Source organism: Sardina pilchardus, chromosome 12, assembly GCF_963854185.1.
Source record: "Sardina pilchardus chromosome 12, fSarPil1.1, whole genome shotgun sequence".
Lineage (NCBI taxonomy): Eukaryota > Metazoa > Chordata > Actinopteri > Clupeiformes > Clupeidae > Sardina > Sardina pilchardus.
In genome coordinates, this window is record NC_085005.1 from 21,404,790 (window position 1) to 21,420,182 (window position 15,393).

At 45.4% G+C, this 15,393-nt stretch overlaps 2 protein-coding genes across 2 annotated transcripts in view; both read left to right on the forward strand.

Moving 5' to 3' along the window:
• The window catches only part of otofa (otoferlin a), a 124,471-nt gene extending 117,816 nt beyond the window's left edge, over positions 1 to 6,655 (forward strand). The window contains exons 45-46 of the mRNA XM_062551638.1: positions 1,529 to 1,629; positions 6,352 to 6,655. Of these exons, the coding sequence (XP_062407622.1) occupies positions 1,529 to 1,629; positions 6,352 to 6,541 (291 nt within the window). The 3' untranslated portion in view covers positions 6,542 to 6,655. The remainder of the gene's footprint in view (positions 1 to 1,528; positions 1,630 to 6,351) is intronic.
• Positions 6,656 to 7,754: 1,099 nt separating this feature from the next.
• Positions 7,755 to 15,393, forward strand: part of pdia6 (protein disulfide isomerase family A, member 6) — a 10,119-nt gene continuing 2,480 nt past the window's right edge. The window contains exons 1-12 of the mRNA XM_062551639.1: positions 7,755 to 7,875; positions 8,804 to 8,948; positions 9,501 to 9,558; positions 10,319 to 10,445; positions 10,745 to 10,851; positions 11,441 to 11,577; positions 11,925 to 12,039; positions 13,151 to 13,291; positions 13,453 to 13,537; positions 13,776 to 13,848; positions 14,385 to 14,543; positions 15,278 to 15,374. Coding sequence (XP_062407623.1) covers positions 7,860 to 7,875; positions 8,804 to 8,948; positions 9,501 to 9,558; positions 10,319 to 10,445; positions 10,745 to 10,851; positions 11,441 to 11,577; positions 11,925 to 12,039; positions 13,151 to 13,291; positions 13,453 to 13,537; positions 13,776 to 13,848; positions 14,385 to 14,543; positions 15,278 to 15,374 — 1,260 coding nt within the window. The 5' untranslated portion in view covers positions 7,755 to 7,859. The remainder of the gene's footprint in view (positions 7,876 to 8,803; positions 8,949 to 9,500; positions 9,559 to 10,318; positions 10,446 to 10,744; positions 10,852 to 11,440; positions 11,578 to 11,924; positions 12,040 to 13,150; positions 13,292 to 13,452; positions 13,538 to 13,775; positions 13,849 to 14,384; positions 14,544 to 15,277; positions 15,375 to 15,393) is intronic.

Here is a 15,393-nt window from a genome sequence, read left to right on the forward strand (position 1 = left end):
CATGAAAGCCGCATTGTGTATAAGCCGCAGGACAGTGTTTTATGCAAGTTCAAAGAAACAAAACCATGTCAACACCATATTAATTGCCCCTGTGTATTAACCTCATAGCTGAAGATATTTTGCAAAATCAATGTATAAACCGCGGCTAATAGTCGGGAAATTACGGGTACAGTATGTGTATATGTGCTCCACACTGTATAGGTGCAGCACTGTATACTGTGCTCTGTATGTGCTCAACACTGTATACTGTACAGTGTATGGACATTCATGAGCCCATTTGTCGTACAAGATTTTGTTTCTCTTTTAGTCAAGGACTAGGCGTAATCCATGAACGTGAAACTGACCCAAGGAGTTTATGTCTAGACTGTAGGTTTTTGATGGCAGTCTTAAAGTCTTAAAGGAATATTTCGGTATTTTACACTTAAAGCCCGTTTTCTGTATTGCCTAGCATGAACACGAGTGTTTGACACCGAAATATCGACGATTGAGCCTGTTTGTGCATTTCGGCACCTTTAGAATGTTCTCTGTATGGCGTTAACATTGCTCCCTATGTGCATAAACTATTCTGTCCTTAAAACACCCCTAAACGTTCGTTTTTAAAAATGTGCAGCTCACCGAGTGGTTACTGGTCTTCAATGATCTTCTATAGCAAGTTTCGCAGTGAAATTCAAATTCTGTTCTGTTATATTAAGCAAACACGGTTGTGAGTTATCTGAAAAATTACTTCCGGGATTTCGAAAATCCCTGATAAACTATGACTGAAGCTACATTTCGCTGTCAAACTTGCTATAGAAGATCGTTGAAGACCAGTAACCACTCGGTGAGCTGCACATTTTAAAAAACGAACGTTTAGGGGTGTTTTAAGGACAGAATAGTTTATGCACATAGGGAGCAATGTTAAGGCCATACAGAGAACATTCTAAAGGTGCCGAAATGCACACACAGGCTCAATCGTCGAGATTTCGGTGTCAAACACTCGTTTTCATGCTAGGCAATACAGAAAACGGGCTTAAAGTGTAAAATACCGAAATATTCCTTTAAAGGCACCCGTAACAGTTTTTTGACCTTAACTTAGCATTTCCTTTTTGATGGCATATAGCCTCATAACCTGACAAATAACACTTCTGTGGGCTACTGTCTGAGTGGCCCTCTGTAGACGATTACTGCTTATTTCTAGTTTCAGGAAATAACCCATACCCCCCCCCCCCCCCACCTCCGAAATCGAAAAAGGCAAAAGAGCTAGTATGCTACAGGAATTTGGAGATCTTTTTGTACAGACTGCTGTTGGGGCATCCCCTCTATTTTTATATTGGAGTTATGCTCATTCTTTGTTGCAAAAGACATGATGTAGTTTTTTTGTATGTAGTGCTTCTCAACCAGAGATGGACCCTGAGAGTAAATCTTGTCTAAAGTGCATTGTTCTGTATCATGAGCATGAGTATACTACTGTGCTCTTTAAGCAGTCTTATTTGGTGCATGTTCCAAACTGGTGCCCATGCTAAGCTAGTGCATATGCCAATGCTTCCAGGGGAAAGTGGAAGCAGAGCTTCACCTGATGACTGCGGAGGAGGCTGAGAAGACTCCTGTTGGGCTTGGACGCAACGAGCCAGACCCTCTGGAGAAACCCAAGTAAGTGCCAAGCCCACTACATACAGTATTTACCTCCCTCACCTCCTACTGTTGTTTTAACAGCAATTGTGTTGTAAATAAAGCAGTGGGTAGGTTCGCATACAGCCCTTTTTTTTTTAATCATATTTTACTGGTACTTTCTTACTGTATGTTGTCACTGATGAGGTAAAGGAGTCACCGTTCTAAGGGCTGAATTGACAAATTAGATTTAAAGCGTGTTCCCCCTCAGGCAAGGCCTATCTGCTTTAGCTAAAACGGCCTCCTTACTGTAGGTTCACAGATCCCAGTGTTTGAAACCGCACTCGCGCTCCCAGAGCCTTCCCCTCCCTCTGTCAGTGTGGCCACCGGTCAGTTTCCCTGCCGTCCTCTTGCGTAACGCTACTCACCCTCGCTCTGTCTTTCCTCATCTTCTCATCTTCATCTCCCCCCAACTACGCACCCCCCCCCCCCTCTTCTTTTCCTCTGTTTTTTCCCCTCTGTCGGATTTCCAACCCCCCCTCCTCACCCACTTCCTCCTCCCTCCTCCACCCTTTTCCTCCTGCCCTTCCTTTTGCCCATTGCCACCCTCCATCTGGGCTGTGGTGGTGGTTGTTTGGTGAAGTCGGCCGGACACGAGTCTCATGTGGTTCGTGAACCCCCTGAAGTCCATCCGCTACTTCATCTGGCACAACTACCGCTGGCTGATCCTGAAGACGCTGGGCCTGATGCTGCTCCTGCTCCTGTTGGGCCTCTTCCTCTACTCCCTCCCCGGATACCTGGTCAAGAAGATGCTCGGCGCCTGAGGAGAGAGAGAGAGAGAGAGAGAGAGAGAGAGGAAGCGCGGGAGCAGGAGGGCGAGAGAGAGAGAGAGAGAGAGAGAGAGAGAGAGGGAGAAAGAGAGAAAAAGAGGGGAGGCCAGACACCGATGGTAGCTGTCTCTCTCAAAGCGTTACCACCCCTCCCACTCACTGTCCTGTCCAGCCTCTGTCACTGCACTGTCTCTGTGTCTGTCTGTGTCTTCACTGACAATGTTTCCACCAGACCAGGCAATGGGGCACTCACTCCATCTGTAAACGCACTGTAGCTTGGTTATTGCTTTGCTAAGGAGGCCAGTGGGTGAAGACTTGCTATCCTCAGCACGCCTCACCACAGCTGTAGTCTCATCATCTGGGAATAAAGAGTAAAAAAATAGCACTCACCTCACACCTCAGCTGTAATACTGTACTGTAGAGAGCACACAGTGATAAAGTGTTCAACTGGATCTAAAGATGACCAGATCACAGTGGCCAGTCTGGCCCCAGACGAGTGATCAGAGACTAGTACTAAGTGTACGAGTAGATCTAAAGACGACAAGATCACAGTGATCACAGACGAGTGATCAGAGACTAGTACTAAGTGTAAGAGTAGATCTAAAGAAGACAAGATCACAGTGATCACAGACGAGTGATCAGAGACTAGTACTAAGTGTACGAGTACGTCTAAAGATGACAAGATCACAGTGATCACAGACGAGTGATCAGAGACTAGTACTAAGTGTACGAGTAGATCTAAAGATGACAAGATCACAGTGATCACAGACGAGTGATCAGAGACTAGTTCTAAGTGTACGAGTAGATCTTAAGATGACAAGATCACAGTGATCACAGACGAGTGATCAGAGACTAGTACTAAAGTGTACGAGTAGATCTAAAGATGATCACAGTGATCACAGACGAGTGATCAGAGACTAGTAATAGTGTTCGACTAGATCCAAAGGCTTACAAAGCTCAACAGGGAAACACTGTTCTCACCTCCAAGCCAATCTGGTTGAACATTGTTCTTGGTCATGATGCCTTTTCTCTCTCTGTCCACCCTGGGCCACGCTTCATTGTCTGACCTCTGTTGACCATATCACATGACACACCTGCACACAAACAGGTTTTTTTTTTTTACTCTGAATGCCGTAACAAGTGTCCACTTGGTCAGCCTATAGCCGTGTTCTGTGTTGGCTTATGTCAGCGTTCAGCTTTTAGGGTGCTCTATATGCACTTAATTCTTCTCTACGTGTTTTGTCTCTGTCCCACTATATGTGCTTGGCCTGAGTACATTAGCACAGCCTTTAGATGGAGTAGAAAAGGACCAGCTTTTTGTGTCAAGCAAGCTTGTGCTGTACTGTATGCTTCTGTTGAGCAAGCTTACACTGTATGTCCATATCGTCATTTTTATTACTAATGTCATTGCCTGTTAACCACTAACACCGGCTTCCCTTCTCCACCTCTTTCTCCATCTTACCCTTTCTCCATCCCACCCCCATCTACCCTTGCCCCTCTCTCTCTCTCTCTTGTCCCCTTCCCCACCCACCACCACCACCACCACCACCACCAACCCCACCTAACAGCCGCCCCGACACCACCTTCCTCTGGTTCCTGAGTCCCCTGAAGGCTATCCGCTACCTGATCTGCCATCGCTACAAGTGGCTGATCATCAAGATGGTGCTGGCTCTTCTGCTCCTGCTCATGCTTGGCCTGTTCCTCTACAGCATGCCCGGGTACATGGTCAAGAAGCTGCTCGGAGCGTAGGGGCCACATTGGACGGGGGGCGTGGGGAAGGGGAGGGGTCACATGGTAAAAAGCTGCTCTGAGCCTAAGTGGGCGGGGTTTGTCAGGAGTGGGAGGGGATACATGGTGAAGAAGCTGTTGCTTTCAGCCTAATAAGGGGAGATGTTTACACCAGGGGGAGGGGAGGTGGCAGTGAGTTTAAGGGGAGGGGAAATATGTTCAAGAAGTTGTTTGGAACTTAGGAGGGTGTGACTTAGGGGAGGAGCTGAGACACATGGTTATGAAGCATAAGGGGTGGGGCTTAGGAGTGGGAAGGGAGGTTAGGGGGAGGGGACACTTGACCACCACACTGCTGGGAACGTGATGGGGCTGGGACTAGGGAAAGGGATGGGGCAAGACAGAGCTGCCATTTTTAATCACAGAACTCAGAACAAGAATGCTGGAATTCACAACTTGCAATAGTACTTGTCGTGGCATTGAGTAGATTGCTGTTGCACCAGTCAAGGTAATTCGTCAGGAGCAACCCTATCTTTTATTTTTGCCTCATTAATACTCCGCATAATAAGGTTAAGATCCAAATACTCCACTGAATGGGCATGTGGAGCTGCTATGTCACCATAGAGATGCTATGTCTGAGGGCACACTTATATTTAGAATGTCTTACTGTGCAACAGCAAACTACAAAATGGTGGATCTTACAACATGCAACTAGAATGTTGAAGTTCACTATTGTGGCCCTGAATAATAGCGGAAACTATTCAGTGTCATTTACAATTATCAGTGAGATCAAAATAAGCAAGCACATAAATTAAAGTGAACTGCTTTTTTCATTATTATTATTTTTTGTTATGAATTTTCTTGTGAGAGTCATGCTTTACAAATTGAAATTTGAGTTTTCAATTGCCCCAATGGCTGAATATAGGGCTCGAAGAAAGAACCTATTGCGGTAAACAAGCTTTTTCTTTTAACACATTTTGACACAAAAAAATTATACTGAAAAAAAAGAAAATATAAAATAGAAGTCTATTTTGTTATGTGCTTCAGAAAACAGACGTTACAAATTATAAGGTAATATACATTTCATAAGGCACAAATGTATATCCCTAAAGCTGAGTTTCAGACATGTGACATAACATGGGCTCATACCATTAGAAGGATGTGAAGCCTTCTGTAAGTATTCTTGAATGCCTCTCTGGGTGATCTTTTCCATACCTCTGTGTTTGTGGTCCATTGAATGCAACAACACTAAGCGAGCATGCAGCTGTGTCTGAGCACACACTAACACCTATAGATTAGGAAACTGTAAAGACATTAGGACAAGGTTGCAAGTGTCTCTTAGAGTGTTCTCCTTCGATGTTACATACTGCCTTGAACATTGCACTTTAGAATCAGAAACATTCAGCACTGATGCTAACCTACATCAGGTCAAACCAAGTAAAACCACTGTTTCCCCCTTTTTTAAGTGAAGTTGAAATGACCTACAGTATGGGTGGTCAGCTGGAGTTAGATTAAAGGAGAACTAAGTGACCTAGAAAATTAAAGGAGAACTCAGTGACCTGGTGAAAAAGAAGTCTATGTGATAAATCCCTGGAACTTTTTGAAACTGTCACTGAATGTGGCATTGACGGAGAGACGGTACTAAAAGAGGTATTCCTTCATAAAGCACAGCCGATGACCTGTTTGGCCCCTACATTAGCTGGTTATATTGGTTTGCTGTGTTTGGTTCATTTAGTTTTAGATCTTGCTTGCCTGTTTTGTCATGATGTTGTTTATAACTCCCAACTTATCGATCCCAGACCAAACAATCACACTGCACTAACGTTTTGCTTGGTAACTTGAAGTTCTTTGTTCATGTTCATTTGTTTTCCAGTGTGTGCAATAGTTATGTATGTATTTATTTATGTATTTATTTATCTTTGTCTGTACGAATTGAAATGACTAACAAAATAAAATTAGACACATTTAAGTAAACATGTTTACTCGATATTGGTTTTCATGTGGATGACTGTGTGTGTGTATGTGTATATATGTATGCATGTGACGTGTATGTGTCTGTGCGTGCGTGTGTGCGTGTGTGTGTGCGTGTGTGTGTGCGTGTGTGTGTGCGTGTGTGTGTGCGTGTGTGTGTGTGTGTGTGTGTGTGTGTGTGTGTGTGTGTGTGTGTGTATCAGCCTAAGTCTGTCCCTGTGGTCTTTCCCTGTGTCAGTCGCCCCAGTACCAGCCTGGCGTGGCTGCTGCTGAGCCCGTTGCGGGTGAGCTGCCTGCTGGCCTGGCGTCAGTACCGGCTCCACTTCCTGGTCCTGCTGCTGCTGCTGCTGGTGCTGCTGTTCCTGAGCCTGCTCTTCATCTCCATGCCCTCAGCACTCAGCAACAAGATTTTTAATGTGGGAGGATAACACACACATATAGAGAGACGGGTGCGCACATCCACAGATTTTTCTTAAGCAGGTGCCAGACAAAAAACGTGTCAAAGTGGAAGTGATGGTCTGCACACTGCAATGGCTCCAAAAAAATAGTTTTTTATTATTTAAAAGGCAACGTTTCGATCAACAGATCTCAGAAGATCTGTTGATCGAAACGTTCTCAGAAGATCTGTTGATCGAAACGTTGCCTTTTAAATAATAAAAAACTTTTTTGGAGCCATTGCAGGATAACACACACACACACACACACACACACACACACTCACACTCACACTCACTCACACTCACACTCACACTCACTCTCTCTCTCTCTTTCTCTTTCTCTTTCTCTCTCTCTCACACACACACACACACATACTCACAGACACACACACTCTCTTTCTCTCTTTCACACACACACACACACACACACACACACACACACACACTCACTCTCTCTCTCTTGCTCTTCCTCTTTCTCTCTCTCTCTCTCACACACACACACACACACACACACACACACACACACACACACATACTCACAGACACACACACTCTCTTACACACACACACACACACTGGGCCTGTTCTTCGTCTCCCTTAGCCAGAAGATCATGGGAAGATGACTCAACCAAGAAAAACCCACCCATCCCCTTTTAACCCTGAGGAAGGAGATGGGGGAAACAATCATTTATCTGCTGAATAAAACCGCTCAGTTGAGTCCACTGCATAGTCTCCAGGATGATCAACTATCTTGAGATGCCCTGATGAAGTCCAGACAAAATGCTTGGCAGTAGCCTAGCCTACCTAATACATTGTTATATGCTGAAGAAAATAAAGTTTCATGTCTGGCTGCCCATTTTGAGAATAAAAACATGATTTATAGTTGTTATCTGTTAATTTGGTTGGTTTTGATGATTTATTGGTTAAATAAGTGTGATGTAATGTCTTTACAGAGACTAAAGTGCTCTACGTGATTATTCACAACACAGTTTAGAGAATGAGCTCTGAGTTATAACTCCAAGAGTAAATGTAATTTGCTAAGAATTTACGCAGCTTTTTCTGTATTTGAAAACGCACATTATCAAGATTGTTCTTTGGTTCAGAGACGAATGTCCTTTCCACGCCACCGTACGTGTCGGTACACGTCGAGCTTTCATTGGTCAGATCGCAACATTGGCCTGGTACCACCAATCAGCGCGGGCCACGGTAAGATTTGGTCCATATTTTCATTGCATAGCTAGTTTTGGGAAGCTTGCCATAACAGCGATAAAGTTACGTTAGTTACAGCTGAAAGGAGGCTGATACAACAATGAGATCAGTTTTAGGTAAGTGATTAAAAATATCCTGTGGGCAATTGCATGGCGCACTAACGTGTTGTTTATGAAACCATCCCATTAAATGGAGGCGTTGATTGATTGCCAGACTGCATGCTAAGATTCGGTCGAATTTAAACAATATTCCACAATGTGACACATTGTAGCAACTCATCAGTGAGTGCATAGCGTGATGAGGAGCACGTTTAATGCTGTAGCCTAAAGCTATGATATATACAATGTTAAAACGCTAGCTAGGGAACCTCTAAATAATTTCGAAAGTTTTCGTATTTCACATTTTGGCAGTGCAATGATCGCCTAGCAAGATTCAAGGTTAGACGTCTGGTTATCATTTTAATTCGATCCCCAGCCAAGTAGGCTATATCTAGATTTGATTAATCTATATTCGAGGCTATGGTACATATGTGGCATATTTGCGTTGCACTGCAAAGGTGTCCAGTGGTATGCAGGAGCAGGGCAGTTGATTGTTCCTTGTTACTCCTCCTTGGAGGAGAGTGAACTTTCTGAACTTGAGTTACAAAGCATTGCACATAAGAAATGTATCTGCCTGAGTCATGGACCAGCTTTGTTTATGGTACCTGTTGTTCATGGCTGTTCAGGAAGTTCATTCTCCCCCCTTGAAGGAACAAATGGCTACTGTGATCAACTGCCCTGCTCCTGACCTGCATACAACTGGTCACTGTTGCACGGCTAAGCGCAAACATGCCAGATCATATTGTTTCCATAGGTGAAAGTCTATCTCAAAATGCAATCAGAGTTCGAAAATACCTTGAACATCATCCATATCCATCTCTCTCTCTCTCTCTCTCTCTCTCCCTCTCCCTCTCCCTCTCCCTCTCCCTCTCCCTCTCCCTCTCCCTCTCCCTCCCCCTCCCCCTCCCCCTCCCCCTCCCCCTCCCCCTCCCCCTCCCCCCTTCAGGTGTGCTGTTGTGTTCCTGGGCCACCCTTTCGGTCCATGGCCTGTACTCCCCCAGCGATGACGTGGTTGAGCTCACTCCCTCCAACTTCAACCGGGAGGTTCTGCAGAGCGACAGCCTTTGGCTGGTGGAGTTCTATGCCCCCTGGTGAGTTCTGACCCCTAGCCACCTCGGAACATTAAACACAGACAACAATACATAGTTATAAAACAACACCAGACATCAAGCAGCATTGATACATCGGTTCATGAGGCACTGGGTTCACTGGATTCTACATTTGGACAAATCTAATGAAATGGAACGGATTGGCTCACAGCAAGCCTGAGCATGTACTATTCGCTTAGTAAATGTAGCCAGTGAAACTGTTATGGAGTCGAGCCCCATCATCCCATTCTCCATTCCCTGGAGAACAGCCATGGAGACTTGACACCACAGTTTGTCATTGGTGCGTTGTGAAGTGTTGAGTGGCTCAAACATTTTTAAAGTATATGTTTGGGATGTTTTATGCCTTTATTGACAGTGACAGTGGAGAGAGACAGGAAGTGAATGGGAGAGAGAGTGGGGGTGGGATCCGGAAAGGACTATGGGGCGGGAATCGAGCCCGGGTTGGCGGTGTGCGGTGCAGGTGCCCCAGCCAGTTGCGCCACAGCTGTGGCCATCCTCCTCTATCTGTTTTTAATGGACGTTTTGCTCCTGTAGGTGTGGACACTGCAAAAACCTGGTACCTGACTGGAAGAAGGCTGCCACTGCTCTGAAGGTCAGTCATCAACTCTTACAGGGGTTCCTTGGGCACTTGAGAGTACTGTAGTGCTCGTATACTTAACATGCTCCCGAGTTGTGTTATGCTCTGTAAAGATGGTCAAAATACAGGAAAACACATAAATGAATAGTTGTGTCCAAATAAGGAGTGGGAACGGAGAATTGATTAACCGATCCCTGTTTTTTTTCAGCCTGAGGGGTAAACAAAGTGTCGGACACTACATTTTCAGACAATGCTGCTAGGCATAGTTTTGAAGACAAAAGTGTTACTTCTCCAGTCGGTTTTGTCAATTTTTTGCCAAGATATACCCCATTAAAAAGGAAATCATGGCTATTCATGTTAAGATGTCCGAATGTTAGTTGGCATACATTTTGCACTGTATTTAGACTGAGAGGTAATAACAACTGTATAGATGCTGAAAAAGACTATCTTCTCCACACAGAAAATTGATAATAAATCAAACGAATAAGGAGAATAGACATTGGCCTGGTTTCCCACATTTGTTAAGAAGCTCTTAAGTGCTAAGAACCTCTTAGCAGTGTTCTTAGAACGTTCTTAGAGCGCTCCTGAGAAGTCCTTAGCACTTAAAAGCTTCTTAACAAATCTGGGAAACCCAGCCAATGGCATTAGTATTGATTAAAAGCCTATCAACACCCATCCCTAGTTCAAACCTTTGACTGGTACCATACGTAACATACTCCCAAGGACACACCTCACTGTAGAAGTGACCTATCGCCTTTGTCCTCCTGTTCTTTAGGGCATCGTGAAGGTCGGTGCTGTGGATGCAGACCAGCACAAGTCTCTTGGCGGCCAGTTCGGCGTGCGGGGCTTCCCCACCATCAAGGTCTTTGGAGCCAATAAGAACAAACCAGCGGACTACCAAGGTGCTACGCTAATCTCTGTCAACTAATGTGTGCTGAACCCCTGAGCCTAATGTTTCTATGAAACAGTAAATGCAGGAACAAGAAGGCTGAATCATTTAGTCTGTCCTTTGACTTTTGTTAACATGTTTGGCTGTGATTTTTAGCCCTACTTTGTTACTGTAATCTGTAAGCTTTCTTTCCCTTTAAGAATTGTGAGTTTTGAGGACTGGGCCTGTAACAGCACTGTGTTTTGTGCTGGAATAGTGAGTTTTGCTGGTGACTTATTCCGTAAGGTGACTCCTGTGTCTTTCCTGTGGCAGGTGGCAGGAGTAGCCAGGCTATAGTGGACGAGGCTCTGAATGCCCTACGCTCCCTGGTCAAGGACCGGCTAGGGGGACGCACAGGAGGCTCTGACTACACTAAACAGGTATGGTTTATGGAGGTCCTGTTTATGGAGGTTAACTTGGTTGGGGAAGACTTTAGTTTGGTGATGACGTATGTTATCCACGGGGGACACAACAATAACAATAGGCTTGAAATATATAACAACGCATTTAATTAAGAAAGATTGGAAAACAAAAACTCAGACAAAACCCACCAAAGTCCCTGACAAAGGCTTGATGCGGAAACATGTCAGAGTGTTTAAAGGTTTAAACTGACCAAGACGTGAAAATCAAGGATTGGCAAGCTTGGAGGTTTTTCTTGTTTCGGACTGCTACACTACATTTCTTTTCTCTCTGTCCCTGTGTAATTTCTATTTGTTGTATGCCTCTTTATAATGTAGTTTGGCCCATCACCACCATGTGCCTGCCTGCATGTGTTGCCTGTTAGTGTCCTGGAGTTGTCATAGTGATCATGACAATGCCCACTTCTGTCTGGCCCAGCTGGCACTGTGAGGGTTGTTATTGTCACCTTCTCTATTGTAATGTTGTCTCTCTCTCTCTCTGTTCTCTCTGTGTGTGTCTCTCTCTCTCTCTCTCTCTCTCTCTCTCTCTCTCTCTCTCTCTCTCTCTCAGAGTGGAGGGGGCAGTGGGGGTGGCGGTAAGAAGGACGTGGTTGAGTTGACGGACGATAACTTTGACCGGACCGTGCTGCAGAGCGATGACGTGTGGTTGGTGGAGTTCTTCGCCCCCTGGTGTGGCCACTGCAAAAAGTGAGTGTGTGTTTGTCTAATCACGCTGGGTTGTAATTGAGCTCAGTTACTGTATACCTTTTGGGATGACTTCCGTAAATAAAGTTACAGTCTCAGAAAGTGTGATCATCTATAAAAAAAAAAAAACTATCTACATTTAAAAGTGTTTGTGCTTTCCTGTGTTGCAAAACCACTCTCTGCATTTCAAAAAGGATTTAATAATAATGAACTGAATATTTCCATTGTATTGTTGTAAATGTCACTGAGGATTGTCTCCGGTGACCCTGTTGTTTATAATAAGTCATTTAAAAAAAATAATAACTTTGACCTTGATCTGGCGTGACTGTGTATTTCCCATGTGTCCATAGCCTGGAGCCAGAGTGGGCTGCCGCTGCCTCTGATGTCAAGGATCAGACCAACGGCAGAGTTCGTCTGGGAGCTGTGGATGCCACTGTCCATCAGAATCTGGCTAGCCGTTACGGGGTAAGGACAGACCCAATGTAAGGTTAGGCAGTAAGGAGAGACTCTGTGCCCTTTTCCGTTTTAAGAACTATCTTGTAGGCAAGGAGAGACCCGAGGTGCGTTCAAATCTGGCAAACAGTGGCGAACGTTCGTGGTGAACATGTTTTCTTTGAACAGCTATATTTGAGCGATTTGGTGTTAACATTCCATTCTAACAGTAATTGCATTGTTGCTTTCGTCAAACTCACGAACTCCCAGTTCCACTGTATGTTCGCGGAAAACTACCTCCTCAGACTGTTTGCGATTGTTAGCAAACGTTCAGCAAAAACTCAAGGCTAACGAAAAACTGTTTGCAAGCGTCGGCAAACGTTTGCCAATGTTCGTCAATTTGAACGCACCTCTTGTACCCGTTTGTCAGTTCACTGAGTATTTTTCGACCAACAGAGAACTGGTTCTTGAACTGGTTCCGTTCAGAGTTCTTTGAACTGGCAGCCTGCATTTCTACCAGATTTGAGCAGAACCAAGGATGCATAATCAAAACATGGGGTTGCGAACATAACTGTACTGTAGAATGACACTCCCACTGGTTCAGAGGAAAAACTTCCAAACCTAATGTTCTGGTTCGGAAACTATTCATTTTTTTTGTTGAAATAATGTGCGGGTTCATGAGCGTCTTTGAGGCAGAACTGAGCTGATTCTCTGTAGGTGGAAAAGGCCTAAGTGATCTTGGAAAAGAGCTATTGCCCTGGTGTCCTCTCTTAGGGTAGTGTGAATGAGTAAAGTCAAGTCTGGGAATGGATGGCACCCTAGATGTGTAGACAGTAATCTCAGAATGTTCCTGAACTTTTTTATGTGAAAGCAATAAAAAACTATAGTAACAAAAAAAGATAAATATAAAATATATTAACAAAAAAGAATGTTCCTGAACTACATCATGACCCCTATACGACTATCCCTTTATCAGCTGTTTCTGGTTCTGTATCTTTCCCAGGCCTACTGTACTATTTAGAATGTTTTTATTAACGTGCCTGTTTTCAACACCCGCATGAGCATTGGCTTATCCTAAAGCCCCTTCCTCGTTTGGTTGCTCTCTCCCATGTCCTGATTGGCTGTTTGCCCTGTCCGTCTACAGATTCGGGGGTTCCCCAGCATTAAAATCTTCAAGAAAGGAGAGGAGCCAGAGGACTACCAGGGAGGCCGCACCCGTTCTGACATTGTTGCTCGCGCCCTGGACCTCTTCTCTGACAACGTGCCCCCGCCCGAGATCCTGGAGGTAAGCCCCTGTCAGCGCTCGTGTGTGGTTGGAGTGTGTGTTTTTTTTACAGGATAGTTTTCATTTAAACTAACCTTCTAAAGAAAATGTCAGCGTTGATCGTATTTGAACAATTCATTAATATTCTTTCACTGTGTGCGTGTGTTTGTGTGGGTCTTTAGATTGTCAGTGCGGACGTCTTGAAGAAATCCTGTGAGGACAGCCAGCTGTGTGTCATCGCCGTGCTACCTCACATCCTGGATACAGGTAGGCAGTCTCCACAGCAACCGTATCTTGACACCTGGTAGCTAATCAGTGGTACCACCTGGCGAGAGTGGGAGGCTGAGCAGAGAGCATCGGCTCCAGGATAGAGCACACCGACTATGCGTGCGTGTGTGTGTGTGTGTGTGTGTGTGTGTGTGTGTGTGTGTGGAGATCTGTCCACTCTGACTGAGCTGATCTGAGTGACCTCTGACCTTGCGGTTCTCCTCTGGACACGGTGCAGGTGCGGCAGGTCGTAACAGCTACCTGGAGGCGCTGATGAAGAACGCTGACAAGTACAAGAAGAAGATGTGGGGGTGAGTCCGAGCCAGAGCCAGAACCGCCAGCAGTCTAGTGAGAGAGACGAGACGAGACGAGAGGCTCTCCTAATCCACCTTATTCATGAGCCAACAATGGCTGTTGCCAGGACACTTCAGTATTCCGAAATCCGGTTCTCTCTTTCCGGCCAAAGCGGCGTCGTGTCGAATTTTAAGTGGATTCGTTCTCGGAACTAAAAGGCAGTGCCTGACACATCCTAAGCCATATGATGGTAAACTTATATCAGATGTCCATATTGTGTGCAGAATTGTCAACATTTCGGAATGTTGAAACCTTCAGCACAGAATTGGAACAATATAAGTTAAAGAATATTTAAGTTAGCCTACTGACACAGCACTAAGTTCTGTGTAAACAGAATGGGAACATGACAACCGGAATGGACGTAGGTTTTAGGAATAAGGTGGATACTAGCTTTTTTTCTTTTTCATTCAACACACTCATTCACTGATATTATTTCTCTACCCCTTGTCATTCCTCTCTCTCTCTCTCTCTCTCTCTCTCTCTCGCTCTCTAGCTGGTTGTGGGCAGAGGCTGGTGCCCAGATGGAGCTGGAGTCGGCGCTGGGCATCGGGGGGTTCGGGTACCCCGCCATGGCGGCCATTAACGCCCGCAAGATGAAGTTCGCCCTCCTCAGAGGCTCCTTCAGCGAGACGGGCATCCATGAGTTCCTCAGGTAGGGGGCGCTCTACCCAGCAGAAGTCCTTATTGCTCTCACGTCACCTAGGGGGCCTTATATGCACACCAGAGGTCATTGTTCTTCAGGCGTTGGACACGGGGAGCTGTCCACGGCGGAGGACACGGCTGATCTAGCCAGACTGCAGTTTTTTTTTTTTTTTTTAAGTATATTTTTTTGGGCTTTTTGCCTTTATTTGTATAGGACAGTGGAGAGAGACAGGAAGCAAGTGGGAGAGAGAGACAGGGTGGGATTGGGAAATGACCGCAGGCCAGACTCGAACCTGGGTCCCCATGGGCACTTGGACCCGTACAAGGCACGAACGCTGTAGCCTGTTGCACCACAGCGCCCTCCCAGATTGCAGTTTTATCACTACTCCTCTGTCATATGAACCCTGCCCCAATGTACACTTTTGATTGACTCCTTCATTTCTGGGAACCTTTCGAGAGTAAATTCAAATGTGCCCAGAGATGAATTCCCATGAATGTGCAAGCATGTCAATGACGTGGTGGGATGCCAGGCCTAACACACAAATGTCAGACACATGTTATAAAGATGGCTGCTCTGTTGTCTCTGCTGTTTGTGAGAAACTGGGCTTTCTCACGGAACTGTTGCGAAAACTGTACCGTACGTGCTTCATCACACTCTTTCGTCATGTGCTTCATCTGTCTCATCTCCTGTTTGGCTCTAATCTGATCTGAACGCTTGTGTTGTGCGCTGTGTGTCCCTCGCAGGGACCTGTCCATGGGCCGCGGCTCCACTTCTACCGTCGGGGGAGGAGCCCTACCCAAGATCTACACCGTGGAGCCCTGGGACGGCAAAGATGGAGAGGTGAGTCAGTCGACTAGGC